The 19,837-nt window shown below is 44.7% G+C and overlaps 1 protein-coding gene across 4 annotated transcripts in view; it reads left to right on the top strand.

The window, feature by feature from the left end:
• LOC134980338 (death-associated protein kinase 2-like) overlaps positions 1 to 19,837 on the top strand; it is a 121,762-nt gene that overhangs the window by 80,941 nt on the left and 20,984 nt on the right. For 2 of the 4 annotated variants that reach the window (XM_063947123.1, XM_063947124.1), the window contains exons 2-5: positions 6,424 to 6,512; positions 9,433 to 9,565; positions 11,492 to 11,553; positions 19,207 to 19,343. In XM_063947123.1, the coding sequence (XP_063803193.1) occupies positions 11,521 to 11,553; positions 19,207 to 19,343 (170 nt within the window). In that variant the 5' untranslated portion in view covers positions 6,424 to 6,512; positions 9,433 to 9,565; positions 11,492 to 11,520. Of the gene's footprint in view, positions 1 to 6,423; positions 6,513 to 9,387; positions 9,566 to 11,491; positions 11,554 to 19,206; positions 19,344 to 19,837 lie in introns of those variants that run through there. The other 2 variants (XM_063947125.1, XM_063947126.1) reach the window with 2 other exon arrangements.

The following is a 19,837-nucleotide window of genomic DNA, read 5'->3' as shown; positions in this document are numbered from 1 at the left end:
GGTGAATACATATGCACATGCCAATTTTCTGACTTTTTTTTTTTTAATAAAAATTATTTTTTTATAGAAATTATTCTCATTTCACTTCACCAATTTAGACTGTTTTGTGCATATCCATCACATAAAATTCAGATGGATAAAATAAATAAAAAAATTACAGGTTGTAATGTAACAAAATAGGTAAAAAGCCAGAGGGGATGAATACTTTAGCAAGGCACTGTACACACCAAAAAAGAAAAAAGAAAAAGAGAAAAAGGTGTGTCGACGTTTTGACCTGTCGACATTTTAAATGTCAGTATTTTGACCTTGTCTGTATTTTACGTGTCGGGATTTTGACTTGTCGGAATTTTGACTGTCTGTCAATTGTTGACTGTATTTGGACCGTTGGGATTTTGATTGTAGGTATTTCATACTAAACCGTAGGATGTATTGATAGTTTTTGTATTTGTAGAAAATTTGGCTAACATTGCCCAAAGCAACCAATCAAATTTTAGCTGTCATTTTATAGCCTCTACTAGATAAATGACAGCTAGAATTCAGTTGGTTGGTGTGGGTAACTTCTCCACCTCTCCTTTTTAGAAAGTTTGATAAATCTAGCTACAGTATGTGCATCTTGCTTGCTTGCTCTCCACTCATCAGTCAATCACAGTATAACGCATTTTCATTCTGTGGTGGAAAGCTGGAGTTTCCCTGCTAAGAGCCTGAATTGGCCCTAATATCGCATTTCATATGCAGACTGGCCGTGCTGCTGCTGCTGCTGCTGGATGTGGGCAAGATGCTCGGAGTAATTGGTTTTTATGAGACGGTTCCCGGGAATGAAGATGGATAGCGCTGTGCAATGCAATTAAGCTCTGTAACCAAAGCCTAGCGCTTCTCTTTCATGTGTCTTACTGTAGATTTGGGTCATTTTTCAGTGATCTGGGATAAACAAAGGTTGTCCCGAGAGCTTGCAATCTATATTGCTTCAGATTTGACATTCGACTCTCAGTATATGGGTCTTAAGTTCAAGTCAACCTATTGCATTGGCGCACAGAAGACGGCTATTTTGTTGGCTGAACAAACATTCAACTAATTAATAGAGCACGAGCTGCGAGAGAACAATGAGTAAATGGATGGACTTCACTCTTGTTATTGGACCCATTTATTAAGAATTGTATGTGCAATGCAGGTCCAGATTAACAACGAGGCGGATGGAGCTCCAGGCCTCCACAAACAAATAGGCCCACTAGCCACCAGCCGGCCAAATGGTTGGTTATAAATCATAATAATTAACATTGCATTTCTATTTTTCTCACAAAATTATAGATTTTTTTAAATATTTTGACATATTTAGGGAGACCTTAGAGCTGATAGTGTAGGGGATGTACACGCCCACATGGCTCTGGTCACACCCACACAGCACCGATCACACCTCCCCCCGTTTCTCACAATAGGCCCTAGCATATTTTCAGCTCCCGGCCCATGTGGCCCTTAATCCGGCCCTGGTGCAATGTGATTCTTACGGCAGGATGTGTGATGGATCACAAGCGGGGACAGGGGTTTCTAAAGGAGCCTGTCCCTGTGATGTGCTCTGAGTGCTGCCGTGTCTCCTGTGCAGATGGCGGTAGCTGGGGGGGCCACTATTGGGAATGTTTTGTACTCCAGAAGTTAGTAAATCTGGCAGCATCGCATCCCCCGTTTGAAGGCTGCGGCTGCCAGCAGGAATGGAGCAAACACAGCAGGTATCGGAGATATCTGCTGCGGTCCCTCTGTGATATATAAAGATGATGCTAAATATTTGCGGTTATCCCTGAAAACCAGAGGCAGAACTCTGAGAGGCAACAGAGTCATCTGCCGCCGGGCTCCTGCTCTGATGAGGGGCACCTCTCCTCCCATTCTGTGACACCATTGAATTAAGTTAATTGATAGCTGCCGCTGTCTTTTCATTGGCCGACTTCCTTACTGGTCCCTGCACTTTACAAATCACACCCTCTCTATTATACTGAATATACACATTTTACAATTGTCATACCCAGGATTAGAACCCACAACCTATTACACTGGAAGCAGACACCTTACTGATGAAGCTGTTTGCTCCTGTATAGGAAATATGAGAATTTTAACTATATGAAGATACTTCTCTGACAATTACACGTAACTTCATATCGTTAGAATTCTCATGCTACCTCTACAGGAGCAAATAACTCCATCAGTAAAGTGTCCGCTGCTAGTGTAACAGGTCATGGGTTCTAATCCTGGGTATGACTGCTAAGAAATGTGTGATACACACACACATTTTTCTTAATATAGAAAATAGGGGGGCACCAATATTTATGTTGCCTCCGGGCAACTGTGACGAAGTTACGCCACTGCTGAAAACGTGTGTGTTCAGGGATTAAGCTGCAAATATTCAATGATCAGTGGGCCCTTATGACTGTCCCTGCCCACAAAATGGCTTCCTCCATGCAACAGGCACACTTTAACACCTGGTTGTCACACTTCAGCTCTCTAGTTGTCGCTGAGCATCAGCTCCTGCAATGGCCACAGAGTAACATAGAAGAGCGTTCTGACATGGCCCTGCAGTAAATGCTTTCAGTAAACCATTAAACTCGGATTGCTGAAATTCCCAGCATGCCGAAAGGGCATCACACATCGTCAACTTGCTTTGTGACCCCGAATTAACTTTTCGTGCTGCTACATCTTAGCAAATACTATGCAAAAAATGGGAACTTCTATTTTTAGAGATTTGGAAACCATTACTTAGTGCATTCATTAGTATCGGAGCAAAAATAACTGCTGTTTATTCTAACAGAGCGCAGCCATCTTGCATTCGGGAACCCCACCACTTCTGAGGTATCCATCCAGTAATCCGTGCTGCCACAGGAGGCACGGCCTGGTGTTGGAGTAAGGGCAGTCTGACACAGAATTATCTTGTATTCTGGAGCACTGACTAGATTGCTCAGTCACAAACCCTTCACTCGAGGTGTCGGAGCACTTCAATAATTTCACACTTCTCCGGATGCAATATTGACTGCTATATTTATGCAAAATGTTCGTCTGTGTCTAATTTTTTTGGATTATGTTCTTTTGTGTATGCCTTACGCTATAGTGACAACCGTTTAGTACAGGGGTCAGGGAACTTTTTTATCTTTTACCCCAAAATATATTTAGATACGCCGACGTTACCCCCTTGATTTGAAAGGCAGGAAATCATATATTATTGTGCATATATACTGGTTATCACTGTTTATATGGCATTTTTGAGATACTGAGTGTGTGTGTGTGTGTGTGTGTGTGTGTGTGTGTGTGTGTGTGTGTGTGTATGTGTGTATATATATATATATATATATATACAACAAGCGCAGGTGCGGCACTCGAGCCACGGTAATCAGCAAAAAATAACAGACGGAGACTGTATAATTCAATCAATCAACGTTTCAATATTTGAAAATATTGTCATCAGGATGACAATATTTTCAAATATTGAAACGTTGATTGATTGAATTATACAGTCTCCGTCTGTTATTTTTTGCTGATTACCGTGGCTCGAGTGCCGCACCTGCGCTTGTTGTATATCTTCTACCTGTGAGGGCACCGGCTCAAGTTTCTTATGCTGCGGGGAGTGCCGGACTTTGGAACTTTTGTGTATATATATATATATATATATATATATATATATAATATTATTTTTGCTAATTATTTTTTTGGGCCGTGAATGGGTTAATTAACACTTTCTCTCCAAAACACCAGAATTAATGTAAGAAAGATGGAAGAGGGGGGGACACGACTTTTAGGAGACAGATGGTCACATCCTCACCTCAGTAATTTCCCACTGTTATGTGGCCACTGTCTGATCCTGCGGAACTCCGTCAGCGGTCAGCCACAGAACACTTCAAGTTCTGTGTGTGGGTTGGTGGCCCGCGGGCAAGAGGACAGGACAGCGCAGGACGGGCGGGCGTGAAGGAGCGGGGTGTGACGTCAGCACGTCACACCGCGGCCAGGAACACAGCACAGAGCGGCCAGGAGCACAGCACATGGCGGGCAGGAGGGAGCGCGGTGTGATGTCAGCACGTCACATCGCGAGCCGGCTGGTGCTGGACGGGGCTGTGTCTCGGCACCACGACCGTCCATTACCCCCGGGAATTTCATTTTTACCCCATTTGGGGTAATTTACCCCTGTTCCCTGACCACTGGTTAGCACAATAAAAACAGAACTTAAATAAAGCATGCACTTTACTATGGAGTATACTGGCATGTTATATACGGGCATATGTACGTTACTAAAGTGCAGCATTCTTATTTTGACTACATGGATGGTAGATGTGGTGGTGTTGGCAGTAATACCCTCTGTAAGGGGAAGGGACTCTCTGGGTTCGGCTATAGAGCCTGACAGAGGCCTTTGCAGACGTGGCCCTGCTGACACATCTGTTCCTGCCTGCTTGGGGCTCATTAGTGTCAGGCAGGTTGATAGGTTTGGTTAAATGAGAGCTCCTATAGACAGAAGTCTGATTTGTTGACATATAATCTCCTCTTCTGTAACCGGCGTGTTCTCCTAATCCCTGGTTTATTCCTGTATCTTTCAGTATAATTGAGAATAAAGAACAGTAAGATTTTGGGAGTGACTCAGGGTATCGGTTTACACTCAACAATGAGAGACTCACCGTGACCTGTTCATTTATTTCCATTTAATTGTTAGATTGTAATATTTAAATTGCCAAACATGTCAGATTGGTAACTTCCTTCACATGGCTTAATGTGCTGTAAGTATGTAATGCATGTGTATTAGGTGGAGGAAAGAGGTACCGTGCACTAGCATACCTCCTAATTGATGCTGGCAGGTGCGGATGTCTGCTCATTTTCAGTTATTATTTTATTACATGTCCGTTTATTAAGACAGATGTGCCTTACTGTCTGTGTATTATAAAGAAGGCAGGGATTTGAGTATTAAGGGGAGGGAGAGGTCTGTGTATTAGGAGGTGAGAGGTCTGTGTATTAGGAGGCGAGGGAGAGGTCTGTGTATTAGGAAGTAGGGAGAGGGCTGTGTATTAGGGGGAAGGGGAGCGGTTTGTATATTAGGAAGTAGGGAGAGGGCTATGTATTAGGGGGAAGGGGAGCGGTGTGTATACTATTAGGAAGGGAAGCGGTTTGTATATTAGGAAGACGGGAGAGGGCTATGTATTAGGGGGAAGGGGAGCGGTGTGTATTAGGGGGAAGGGGAGCGGTTCTTATATTAGGAAGTAGGGAAAGGGCTGTGTATTAGGGGGAAGGGAAGCGGTTTGTAGTTTAGGAAGTAGGGAGAGGGCTGTGTATTAGGGGGAAGGGGAGCAGTTTGTATATTAGGGAGTAGGGAGAGGGCTGTGTATTAGGAGGTAAGGGAAGAGGTCTGTGTATTAGGAGGTGAGGAGAGAGGTCTGTGTATTAGGAGGCGAGGGAGAGGTCTGTATTAGGAAGTAGGGAGAGGGCTGTGTATTAGGGGGAAGGAGAGCGGTTTGTATATTAGGAAGTAGGGAGAGGGCTGGGTATTAGGGGGAAGGGGAGCGGTGTGTATTAGGGGGAAGGGGAGCGGTTTGTATATTAGGAAGTAGGGAGAGGGCTGTGTATTAGGGGGAGGGGGATTGGTCTTTATATTAGGAAGTAGGGAGGACTGTATTAGGTGGAAGGTGAGCTGTCTGTACTGTATTTTAGAAAGTAGGGAGAGGACTGTGTATTAGGGGGAAGGAGAGCTGTCTTTATATTAGGAAGAAGGGTGAGGGCTGTGTATTGGGGGAAGGGGAGCTGTCTGGACTGTATAGTAGGGAGAGGACTGTGTATTAGGAGGAGGGTGGAGTTTGTTTACTAGAAGGGAGAGGACTGTGTACATGTAATATGAGGAAAGGGGAGCTCTATGTCCTCATACCCTCCAAGTGTACCTTTTTGGCAGGTACAGTACCTTTTTTTTTTTTTATGGTCTCTCGAAACTTCCATTGAAAGTATAGGAAAGGGGACATGGCCACGCCCCTTTTCGGATTTGTACCGCTTTTTATGTGTAAAATGTTGGAGTGTATGTGTCCTGATGTCTGTGTACTGGCATTAGGTGAAAGCTATATAACATGTATATCTGTTTCTGAGAGACGCATCCTTGGCCCATGTCCCAGCTGGCACTAGACCTCTGCCCTGTGTCGCTAGCCTCTTACAGTGTATTTTTACACGGTGCCTCCCTATTTAGGTGAGAAGTTTGGAGAGAATCCAGCTCCCTTTTGTATGCAGAGAGGGAGTCAAGTGTCCTGTATGTGAGACAAGACGCTCTCTTCAGGAAAAGCCGCTGTATGAGACTCCTGAGCTGCACTGCGATAACGGGGAGAGGGGGCTTTCTTCTTCTCCTTGTATTCCTTAGTCTTCAGCTGAATATTTCACATTATGTCTAAAAATGTTACTTATAATAATGCGCTCTCTCCTGTCACACAGTAACCCTGCTCTCTGAATGTGAAGCGCGATTTTCCACTGGTTTTCCTTCAATAGTGGACGTCCGCTGTGCTGAAGATACCTGGAGTGAGGTAACTTATTTTTTCCACAGCTAGTCTACTGCACATTTACCCCCAGTCCTGCTCATACGCTGCACATTTACGCCCTAGTCCTGCTCATACGCTGCACATTTACCCCCAGTCCTGCTCATACGCTGCACTTTTACGCCCTAGCCCTGCTTATACGCTGTACATTTACCCCCCAGTCCTGCTTATATGCTGTACATTTACCCCCCCAGTCCTGCTTATACGCTGTACATTTACCACCAGTCCTGCTTATACGCTGTACATTTACCCCCCCCAGTCCTGCTTATACGCTGTACATTTACCACCAGTCCTGCTTATACGCTGTACATTTACCCCCCCCCCAGTCCTGCTTATACGCTGTACATTTACCACCAGTCCTGCTCATACGCTGCACATTTACCCCCCAGTCCTGCTTATATGCTGTACATTTACCCCCCAGTCCTGCTTATATGCTGTACATTTACCCCCCCAGTCCTGCTTATACGCTGTACATTTACCACCAGTCCTGCTTATACGCTGTACATTTACCCCCCAGTCCTGCTTATATGCTGTACATTTACCCCCAGTCCTGCTTATACGCTGTACATTTACCCCCAGTCCTGTGTACATTTACCCCCCAGTCCTGCTTATACGCTGTACGTTTACTCCCAGTTCTGCTTATACGCTGTACATTTACCACCAGTCCTGCTCATACACTGCACATTTACCCCTCAGTCCTGCTTATACGCTGTACATTTACCCCCCCAGTCCTGCTTATACGCTGTACATTTACCCCCAGTCCTGCACATACACTGCACATTTACCCCCAGTCCTGCTTATACGCTGTACATTTACCCCCAGTCCTGCACATACACTGTACATTTACCCCCCAGTCCTGCTTATACGCTGTACATTTACCCCCAGTCCTGCTAGTACGCTGTACATTTACCCCCAGTCCTGTTTATACGCTGTACATTTACCCCTGGTCCTGCTTATACGTTGTACATTTACCCCCAGTCCTGCACATACACTGTACATTTACCCCCAGTCCTGCTCATACGCTGTACATTTACCCCCCAGTCCTGCTTATATGCTGTACATTTACCCCCCAGTCCTGCTTATATGCTGTACATTTACCCCCCCAGTCCTGCTTATACGCTGTACATTTACCACCAGTCCTGCTTATACGCTGTACATTTACCCCCCAGTCCTGCTTATATGCTGTACATTTACCCCCAGTCCTGCTTATACGCTGTACATTTACCACCAGTCCTGTGTACATTTACCCCCCAGTCTTGCTTATACGCTGTACGTTTACTCCCAGTTCTGCTTATACGCTGTACATTTACCACCAGTCCTGCTCATACACTGCACATTTACCCCTCAGTCCTGCTTATACGCTGTACATTTACCCCCCCAGTCCTGCTTATACGCTGTACATTTACCCCCAGTCCTGCACATACACTGCACATTTACCCCCAGTCCTGCTTATACGCTGTACATTTACCCCCAGTCCTGCACATACACTGTACATTTACCCCCCAGTCCTGCTTATACGCTGTACATTTACCCCCAGTCCAGCTAGTACGCTGTACATTTACCCCCAGTCCTGTTTATACGCTGTACATTTACCCCCGGTCCTGCTTATACGTTGTACATTTACCCCCAGTCCTGCACATACACTGTACATTTACCCCCAGTCCTGCTCATACGCTGTACATTTACCCCCATTCCTGCACATACGCTGTACATTTACCCCCAGTCCTGCACATACGCTGCACATTTACCCCCAGTCCTGCTAGTACGCTGTACATTTACCCCCAGTCCTGTTTATACGCTGTATATTTACCATCAGTCCTGCTTATACGCTGTACATTTACCCCCAGTCCTGCACATATGCTGCACATTTACCCCCAGTCCAGCTAGTACGTTGTACATTTACCCCCCAGTCCTGCTTATACCCTGTACATTTACCCCCCCCCAGTCCTGCTTATACGCTGTATATTTACCATCAGTCCTGCTTATACGCTGTACATTTACCCCCCCAGTCCTGCTTATACGCTGTACATTTACCCCCCCAGTCCTGCTTATACGCTGTACATGTACGCCCCCAGCCCTGCTCATACTCTGTACATTTACCCCCCAGTCCTGTTCATACGCTGTACATTTACCCCCAGTCCTGCTCATACGCTGTACATTTACCCCCCAGCCCTGCGCACGCACTGTATATTTACCCACAGTCCTGCACACGCAGTGTTTATTTACCCACAGTCCTGCGCACGCAGTGTATATTTACCCACAGTCAGGCGCACGCACTGTATATTTACTCACAGTCCTGCCCACGCAGTGTATATTTACCCACAGTCCTGCGCACGCACTGTATATTTACCCACAGTCCTGCCCACGCAGTGTATATTTACCCACACTCCTGCGCAAGCACTGTATATTTACCCACAATCCTGCGCACGCACTGTATATTTACCCACAGTCCTGCGCATGCACTGTATATTATTTACCCACAGTCCTGCGCATGCACTGTATATTATTTACCCACAGTCCTGCGCATGCACTGTATATTATTTACCCACAGTCCTGCGCACACTCTATCGTGTACAGATTAGTAAAATACTTCTACAGTAAAGCTCTCTAGTAAGGTGTTTGCAGACTGCTCTGGAATGTGTCTCTATTTTGGGCTCCACGTGAAGCACCTAATACACCTCAGCCTAACATTGGCAGTAACCCAACTCTGCCCTGACTACACCTATATATTCTCCTCCCCCTGCTCTTGGTCATAAGGATGAAGTATGTTATTATAGTGTGATTAGAATCCACCAATCCAGCACAATTCCGCTCTTGTTTTGTGTAGTGAGAGTTGATGTTTTAAACAAAACTCTTTTTCAGCACAACCCAATGTTCATTTCTCTGCGTCTCTCACCGACTCCGTTAGACTGTCAAGATCTTTCCAGATCTCCCACCAAAAATCGCCATCGGACAGTCCTTTTAGGAAACGCCAGAGTCACGGCACAGGAAAGCGTGGAGTTGCGGGATCATGTATTGAAAAATACAGAGCTGTTGAAAGAGTAAGTATATGCCCAGCCCCCGAGTCAAACTTTCGTTCCTTTGCTGTAACGTGAATGGACTTGTCTGCTTTCAGGAGTGGAAATGTCCCTTCTCTCGGAGATATACAAAATAAAATAGTAATTGCAATTTTTATAGGTTTGTTGTTTATTTGTAACAGGAGAATTTTCCCATATCTTCTAGTTACCAATTATCAAGTACAGTCTATAAAATGATATGTGAGATACCTGGTTGCTATGGGCAACCATTTTCAGATTTCTCTACTTTTTCAGGATATGTACCATGAGGTTTGACCTACTTTGCCCAGGACTGGCTAAAACTATGTTTTAATATATAACACGGAATCGTTTCACTGTAATATAGAAGAAAACCCATTGCTTTTGATAACGTTCCTAGTTGAAAGTCTTCAGTTTTACTTGTATTTTATTTTTTGTCTTCTAATTTATTTGTGGTTTTGTTTGGTGTGTATGTGTTTTTTAATGGACCAGTATTATTATGTTACTGTACTATTACTTTCTGTGTTACTACTGCAGTTATATGATCCTACTGTACATGTTATTACAGTAAAGGGGTTAGCAAGCTGGAATTACCGGTAGAACCTGTTCTATAGGGGGTTAGTAAATCTCTTGACACTACAGGGTATTCCTGCCAGTATCTATGCATCTCTATGGGGTGTAGCATTCACTGCACAGTGACTATGACATCACGTGAGATGTAAGAGAGATAACTGATGTCGCTTCTTTTTCGTCTGTCAGCAAACAATCATTGAGCTCATTTTATTGTTTGCAGCTGACTAGGGTGAACCAAAACAGTGGTTTAACTTCGTATCCACGGGAACAGTGGTTATTATAATTAGAGATGAGCGGATTCGGTTTTACTCTGTTCTCAAAACGACATTTTATTGGCTCACGGATGTCACGTGTTTTGAATAGCCAATAAGATGCCGTTTTGAGAACCGAGTAAATCCGAGTAAAACCGAATCCGCTCATCTCTAATTATAATACGTACATAAACAGTGGCTTTGGAAGTGATAATGGTCTTCTGCTGGCCTGACTCTGTGTAATATGCAAACCTGTTGGTTTGCTTGCTACTTTGATGGCGGGTAAAATGTGCGCGTGAGCAGAACAGGTCCTACATTGACTCTTGCAGCGCCCCAAGCACGATTGATTTTTTCGCATCACCGCCGCTTCCCTTTATATACATAAATATATCTCATTAGCTTACACTACGGTCTTTTGATATGAAACTTTATCGATAGAATGAAAATATATATATATATACATACGCACATGCATGTATAAAGATCTATGTGTGTGTTTCATACACTGACACTTAGGTCTATTCATGAAGCAGTGACAAGTGTGGAAAAGTGAGCCTGTCAACTAATCAGCTGCTCCGTATAATTGTATAGAATGCAAATTATAAATGTTACTTCAGTGCTGATTGGTTGCCATGGGCAATTTCTCCACTGGCTCACTTCTCCTCACTTTTCACTGCTTCATGAATAGAACCCAGAGTATTACCTTGTTACTTTAAATACACATCACTTTGGGTTTTATAGTTTGCTGTTGACTTAAATTGAATTGAGGATATAACATATTTGCGTGTTCACTGACCGTAGTAATTGATGATGTCTTTATTACTATTGACATACCCTTACATGTGGGAGGAAACTGAAGCACCCGTTGGAACCCCACTCAAGCACCTATATAAACTCCACACATTGCTGAGGCAGTAATGCTAACTACTACGCCAACAGTGCACACTTTAAACTTAAGGTCTAGGAGTGTTATTGTAACCTTATTCTTTAACGTGTGAAACTCCTTTCCTGTGTGTACCTTCTTACAGGTACTTGTCCGTTTCTATTATATCCAACATTGTGAGTACTGCAACGTACCAAGCTAACTAACCATCTTTTGTGTTTTCAGCCGTTGGCAGGTTACCTGTACTGGCCAGTATGGGGGAAAGGGGTCACTCGGGAGGGCCGAAGGTGAGACTGTTCCTTAGGGAGCACAGGCTGCACACTCATGGTGGCTAGGCACCTCTGGGCAATAATCAGTAACTGGGAACTACTGACCGTGATTCTGCTTCTGTTATTGAGTGGGAGCATGATTTTCCTATGATGTGAAATAAAATCCATCCTGCTCTGTCTAATCTCAGCTTCTGGGTGCTTGCTATGAATAATCACCACGAGATCTGCTTCCTGCAATGTCCTAACATAAATAGTTCATGTGTTGTAGGTGTCTGGAGATCGGTGTCACTGAGGCGTGAGGCACTATGGGAAGAGAAGTGTTTACCTCACTCCTGTGTACAGGGTTGGGCACAGCTAAGGGATAGTATACCCCTTCCATAGATAAGAGTATATATTACTAAAGGGTATACTCTAAAGCGACACTGTGCTTCCAGGGCTAAAACACACACTTACTATGGGGGATGTGATGCTGCTAGATTTACCAAGCTTCAGAACGCAAAGATGTGGGTTAGCCCGCTGTGGCCTTTGGGCTACAGATTGCAAACTTAGCCAGCAGAGGGTTCCCTCCATATCCCTCCCCATGAGTCCCAGCACAGGAATACATTGCAGGGATGGGCTCCTGTCCCTGCGTGTTTTTATTAATACATTCCACCAGTATAAATGCATATTGGGTCCTAATATTGCGCCCAGATTGTATTGTAAATGAGATTATCTATAAAAGGGCCCCTTAATAATAACAACAAGAATAATACTGATGTAATAAATTAAATCTCCTATGTATCTTTAGTCCGCTTTCTAGTATGGTTTCTAAAAACAAAACTTATTTTGGATTTCAGCATACCATGAGCAGTTACAGTCTAGAATGTATGCTGTTGTCCTGACTGAAATAAGTAACCATGGAGGCAGCCATCTTGGGAACTTAATTAATCCTAATAATGTGACCTAGTGCTTCGTTAGGAACTAGTGGCATTACTGAGGTACAGTGTGTTCTCATGCATCAGTAATGTGAATAGTTCCTAGCGAATTGACAAGCTGGTTGTTGGTTATACCCACAAAATGGCTGCCTTCACTGTGCATAGGTAATGGCTCCACTTGTAGTATTGCCTACACTGGGTGAGCCACTATGTAAATATAGGCCCTTGCTTTATCCCTTTTTACGTCTACAGCTATTCTATATCAGGTAGAGATGTTTTCCTTCACACAGCTGCTTTCTGGGTACAGATAGAAGATATCCGTTCTGCCTGATGATATAAAAGCTTTGGGGGAAAGCACAGAAAGAAGCCTAAAAAATGAAAGACGTGTATTTTACAGTGCGCTATAATATAATCTCCCTATTCCTGTGCTAAAAGAGCCTTATAAATGACCAATAGTCAGAATTACAGAGAAGAAAGCTGGCATTTTTATCAATAGTGTTAATTTGCAGACTGTAGTGTTAATGGGTGTAATTAATGACTTACGCATGGCTTCCTCTAGGCTGTAATGAAAGCGACGCCTTACTATCCTAGTCACGCTGCACTGTGATCCAACGCATACTTATTGCTTTGCTCAGCCACAGGCTTGTGTGCACACAGATCAATACACGTTTCTCTCCACTGTCTCCATAACTGGCGTTTCAGCAATGATACTCCATGTGTAATATTAACCAGAAATGGATTTTATGCTTGAAGATCTACTGTGCAGTATATGCGTGTTTTCCTGCAATGAATCTGGACCACTAATAACATTTCTTACTTTATCCGTGCTGTGTGTGGATGCCTTCTGTTTTAACGTTCCACCTTTGCTTAAAGACATTCCTCTGAGAGACATTGCCTGTGGTCACAGGGAGCCATGAGTGACCCTCGGAGGTTACTTCCTCCCCCTTCCTTCCTCATCCCCACTACAAGAAAGTAAAGTACACACACCTTTAGGGTGCTGTGCAGGCAGAGGTGCACATTTGCACCGCACAAATATAGGCGTAAGTTATAAGTGCAATGGAATATGCTGCGCTATATAAGAAACTGTTAATAAATAACAATAAATAATATTAGGAACAGTAGCGGATCTTGCCATGGGCAAGCAGGACTTTTGCCCGGGGCGCCGCCTTCCAGGGGGCGCCGGCGCCATCTGGAGGGCGCAGCACCATGGCAAGATCCGCTACTGCTGTGCCCGCTGTGTCCCGCTGCCACTGCGTCCCGCTGCGTCCCGCTGTAAAGGCGTCCCGCTGTGAAGAGGACCTTTGCTGCGCTACTACTGTACAGGGGGCGTAACTGACCACGCCCCCTGTATGAAGCCACACCCCTACTACCCGCCCGGGGCGCAAAAAGGCCTAGAACCGGCCCTGATTAGGAAATAGAAAACACTGTCACAGCACATACAGGAAGACAATCTTTATAATCTCCTAGAAGATAAGGGGGGGGGGGGTTATTTATTATAAAATGTGTCCAGACCACAACAGTTAAGTTATTCTGCCCGCATTTTGCTGCAATAAGGATTCCTTTTTTTTTTTGGGGTGGGGGAGGGGTAATGTAGTGATCTCTGTTGCCAGTACCAGGGCTGCCATCAGGGGGGGACTGCAGGAACTCCAGTCCCGGGCCCTGGCCGTGATGGGGTCCGCATGGCAGTGGTGTGGATTAGAGCGAACCACAGACTGCCATAGAGGAGCAGCATCGGCAGCATTTTGAATTTGCAGCGGCAGCTTCTGATTGGCTGACGATCCATGAGCTCCGATTGGCTCATGGCCTGCTTCAAATTTGACATACTCCTGGTGCTGTCCTTCTATGGCTGTGGGGGCTGCAGGGTGAGCGGAAGATGAGGGTGGGGACGGGGGAGGTTAGTGCCTACCTATTCTGGCAGTCCTGGGCCCCACCGTTTCTGATGGCTGCCCTGGCCAGGACACGGGCTCCGATGATTTCACAATAACTGTATTTTTGTTTTTTGCAGCGTGCAGGATCCACCGTACATGCACTGCTACCAAACTGTGCATGCGCAACCCAAAGGCGGAAGATCTCCTCCAGCCCACGGGAGAGGGATTACAAGTTCCCTCTCCAGCAGGGCTGCTCCGCTGAAGCCCACGCATGCAAGATCCAAAAAGCTACTGTATTGTGATCTTGTAAAATACCTCCCCCCCCCCCCCCCTATAAAAAAACCTAGCCCCCATAATGTGGGGAATCTTTCCACAGAGGTGCCTGGATGCCTGTGCTGAAATATCATCAAGCATAGATCATTAGAAACATGGGGGTTATTCAGACCTGATCGCAGCAGCAAATTTGTTAGCAGTTGGCCAAAACCATGTGCACTGCGGGGGGAGGGAGGGGGGAGTGGTAACATGTGCAGAGAGAGTTACATTTGGGTGTGGTGTGTTCAATCTGCAATCTAAATTGCAGTGTCAAAATAAAGGGGTTCACTACGGCTGGCCGGCGGTCGGGCTCCCGGCGACCAGCATCCCGGCGCCGGGAGCCCGACCGCCGGCTTACCGACAGCGTGGCGAGCTCAAATGAGCCCCTTGCGGGCTCGCTGCGCTCGCCACGCTACGGGCACGGTGGCGCGCTATGCGCGCCACACTATTTTATTCTCCCTCTATGGGGGTCGTGGACCCCCACGAGGGAAAATAAGTGTCGGTATGCCGGCTGTCGGGCTCCCGGCGCCGGTATACTGAGCGCCGGGAGCCCGACCGCCGGCATACAGAAGACCACCCAAAATAAAGCAGCCAGTATTTACCCTGCACAGAAACAAAATAACCCACCCAAATCTCTCTCTCTCTACACATGTTACATCTGCCCCCCCTGCAGTGCACATGGTTTTGCCCAACTGTTAACAAGTTTGCTGCTGCGATCAGGTCTGAATTACCCCCTTGGTCCCCACTCACCCGGAACATCTGAGGACTTGGAGGGCCGTGGACTCCTGAGACACTAGAGCACCCTCCCGCATCCTGTGTCCTAGTGAAAAAGAGGCGAGACGGGGGGCTTGATCATGTGGTTCTTGTGAATGGCAGCAGTATGCAGAGGGGTGGGGGTGGGAGAATGCCCCAATTTGCCCTCCCAGTCCCCCACAGTGTCTCCGGGATGGGTAACAACAAAAGCTGGCAGGATTGTCATACAATAATTGACCTTACAGAAGGTCATTGATGATTGTGACCCTCAACCAATCATATTCCTGTCATTTCACGCACAATGATCATACAAGCTCATTAAAATATGTAATCATAAGTCATGCACTGGTGGCCACACATGAGGACCATTAATGAGAAACAATGTCATTCACTAATTGAAAAATGTGCACATTTAATTTTCTATGGATGTGACGATTTGGCCGCGCTTATGCGCAGATCACATTCTTGTAATAAGAGCCCCTATTTGTGTGGCCGTGGTCCGGACAGAAATGACTCTCTCCAATAGTTACATTTTTAAATGTGGAGGTGCTATATAAGAACGCTGTAATTGCCCTATGGGCGAACACAAAAATAGGTGCATGAGGTCACTTAATAGTGTTTGTAATCTGGGGCCAACGTTTTCCATTTACCCCGATCTGTCAAATCAGTCATTGGAAATATTTGTTCTACTTACAAGTTTTCACATTATGATACATTTTATATATTTTTATTTTTTGTCTGTTTTAGTGTTTTCATCTGCAAAAATGAATACATCTATTTTTGCCAGTGTATTGTATTATTTTTGGGGCGCTGAATGATTACAACTGAGCCCATAATTGTTATTTGATTGTTTAAAGGAGAGAAACAGATTTATATTAATATATTTCTCCTAAATAAATAAAAAATAAAAAACAACAGATGTTTAGATTAAATGAAAATTTTATCCAGTTGATATTTTGTAAGTGGAATCCATTTATTTATACATGAAAAAGGACCATTATACGTCACATCCATATCAGGTAGAGGATTGCTGTGATAAATGGCCATAATACTGTAGTCTGGTCATTTACCGTGGTTTTTATATCATGTAATCGAGCACCCAAACAGATTAGATCAGTGGTTCCCAAACTGTGTGCCGTGGCACCCTGGGGTGCCTCAGAACACTTGCAGGGGTGCCGTGGATTGGTTGTCCAGGACCAATCAAAATTATTTCTGGTTAATGTAATGAACAAAACCAGAGCTGGTGGCAGCCAATCATAACATATGTGGTCAAACAGAGTCAAATCTTGTTCCTCACCACATAATGGAACCTAAAGATGACCTATAAACTAAATTTTTGATTTAATATTTATTTAAAAATGTCTTGCTAAGAATTTTTTGGCCAAGGGGTGCCGTGAATAAAATTCTGATACTCTAGGGCGCCATGATTCCAAAAAGTTTGGGAACCACTGGATTAGATGGATGGTGGAACAATTAGCACTGAGGGGGCAGATGTATTAAGCCTGGAGAAGTGATAAACCAGTGATAAGTGCAAGGTGATACGCACCAGCCAATCAGCTCCAATATGTAAATTGACAGTTATCACCTTGCACTTATCACTTCTTTATCACTTCTCCAGGCTTAATACATCTGCCCCTATAGCGGTTGCTCTGGCATCATGCTAAATTAAGTTGTAGTGTCTCATAAATAAACAGAAGGTAGGTATAGCCGGGAGGGTTAGGACTTGGCCGCAGAGTAGGAGGAGATTTAGGTTTAGGTTGGGTTAGGCTGCACAGGGTGGGGGTTAGGTTTAGAGCGTAAGTAGTGGGAGGTTAGGGTCAGGCTGAGCAAAGGGGGGTTTAGATTTAGGCACTAAGGTGGAGGTTAGGGTTAGGCACTAAGGGAGAGGTTAGGGTTAGGCACTAAGGGTTGAGGTTAGGGTTAGGCACTAAGAGAGAGGTTAGGGTTAGGCACTAAGGGTTGAGGTTAGGGTTAGGCACTAAGGGTTGAGGTTAGGGTTAGGCACTAAGGGTTGAGGATATGGGTTAGGCACTAAGGGTTGAGGATATGGGTTAGGCACTAAGGGTTGAGGTTAGGGTTAGGCACTAAGGGTTGAGGTTAGTGTTAGGCACTAAGGGTTGAGGTTAGGGTTAGGCACTAAGGGTTGAGGTTAGGGTTAGGCACTAAGGGGGAGGTTAGGGTTAGGCACTAAGGGGGAGGTTAGGGTTAGGCACTAAGGGAGAGGTTAGGGTTAGGCACTAAGGGTTGGGGTTAGGCACTAAGGGTTGAGGTTAGGGTTAGGCACTAAGGGGGAGGTTAGGGTTAGGCACTAAGGGAGAGGTTAGGGTTAGGCACTAAGGGTTAGGGTTAGGCACTAAGGGTTGAGGTTAGGGTTAGGCACTAAGGGGGAGGTTAGGGTTAGGCACTAAGGGTTGAGGTTAGGGTTAGGCACTAAGGGAGAGGTTAGGGTTAGGCACTAAGGGGAGGTTAGGGTTAGGCACTAAGGGAGAGGTTAGGGTTAGGCACTAAGGGTTGAGGTTAGGGTTAGGCACTAAGGGTTGAGGTTAGGGTTAGGCACTAAGGGGGAGGTTAGGGTTAGGCACTAAGGGTTGAGGTTAGGGTTAGGCACTAAGGGTTGAGGTTAGGGTTAGGCACTAAGGGTTGAGGTTAGAGTTAGGCAGTAAGGGGGAGGTTAGGGTTAGGCAGTAAGGGGGAGGTTAGGGTTAGGCTGTGGTAAGGGAGGAGTGGGGGGGGGGGGGTTAGAATACTTACCTCACCCCTGTCGGAATCGTGACCATCGTTATTGTGACCGCCGGCATTCCGTCCGCCTGGATCACATACCGATCCCAAATAAACTCAGTTGATGATGAACTGTGTGCAATAACCGATCACTGCTACCAAATCAGCCTGGGAGGGAGACAGGATAGGGCTATGCAGTGAGAAAGCACTTTTGTTTTCAGGCAACCTCATGACAATCAATCAGGTGTCAGCTATTATCTGTCTGCTATAAGCTGCATTGATAGAGCTAGTATCTGATTGGTTCCTATGGGTTATAGCAGATTTGTATAACTGCAGCATGTTTATAGTTATTACTTTTATTTCCCAATATCTCAGGGTTGTTCCACATGGTGGTGAGCCAGTTGTATCTACTTTAAAGTTATTTGTGTTCATTGTGACATTGTGTTACAATTAATATCTTGAAACAAGTGTGTGAATTGTACAGATTTTTTCACTATAGAAATAAAAAAAAATTACTTTTATTTCTGTTATTTTATTTTTAAACGTAAAAATGTTTGTTTGTGTGTGTGTGTGTGTGTGTGTGTGTGTGTGTGTGTGTGTGTGTTGTAATCCAAAGAAACAACTTTTGTGCTAATCCGACCTGCAGTCACATCTATATCTACTAAACAACGTTTAAAACAAAAACAGTGAATATGACTGGGCAATAATTCACTTTTTTAACGGAACATTTTTAGAAATGCAAGTCTACAGAAGATCTTTCACCAGTCTATTCACCTACCAATTTTATTTATTCTTAATTATGGTCACGAGTGTGCTAAAATACATTACATCCGATAATACAAGGAGATTATCATAGTATCAGTCATGAGTTAAATTACAATCAATCAGGAAACGTTGCGATTTCTCACTGACATGTACAATATGAAGAGCGCTGCAGCGTAACGCGTTTCGGTGATCTTTCTACTTCAGCTGTCTTTCTTTGACGACTAATTATTTGGGACAATTTGTAAATTAATTAATGTCCTAATTCTTTTTCCACACCAGTGAACAGCAATTACTTAAATGTTCTATATTTCCTATAACTGGCAGTGTCTCCTTTCTCTCAGTCTTCTGAAGGGGACCTCAGGATTTCAGGAGATGAGGAAGTTATCAATTTAGACGACGAAGTTTTCAATCCAAATATGACTTCGTTTAAGCATGACAACGTTGAAGACCTCTACGAGCTTCTGGAGAAGCTGGGCAGGTGAGGATTGATGTCATAAGTTTATTATTATTAATATTATCCTATATTTATATAATGTTTTATTGGAAGCTGTTGCATCCAGAGGAAACCCTCTCTAACTCGGAGAGAACATATACTGTACAGTAGGATGAGTTTCCACATCAGGAGTGAGGAAGAGAACGAGGTGACCTATAGGGTAACTTAGGATGGAGACTAGTGAGGCCAAACTGAAGGTCAGTTTGAAGGTCAAACAAGGTGACCTATAGGGTAACTCAGGATGGAGACTAGTGAGGCCAAACTGAAGGTCAGTTTGAAGGTCAAACAAGGTGACCTATAGGGTAACTGAGGATGGAGACTAGTGAGGCCAAACTGAAGGTCAGTTTGAAGGTCAAACAAGGTGACCTATAGGGTAACTGAGGATGGAGACTAGTGAGGCCAAACTGAAGGTCAGTTTGAAGGTCAAACAAGGTGACCTATAGGGTAACTGAGGATGGAGACTAGTGAGGCCAAACTGA

This window comes from Pseudophryne corroboree, chromosome 12 (genome assembly GCF_028390025.1).
Source record: "Pseudophryne corroboree isolate aPseCor3 chromosome 12, aPseCor3.hap2, whole genome shotgun sequence".
NCBI lineage: Eukaryota > Metazoa > Chordata > Amphibia > Anura > Myobatrachidae > Pseudophryne > Pseudophryne corroboree.
The sequence above is the reverse complement of the archived record's forward strand: the minus strand, read 5'-3'. Positions and strand labels throughout refer to the sequence as shown.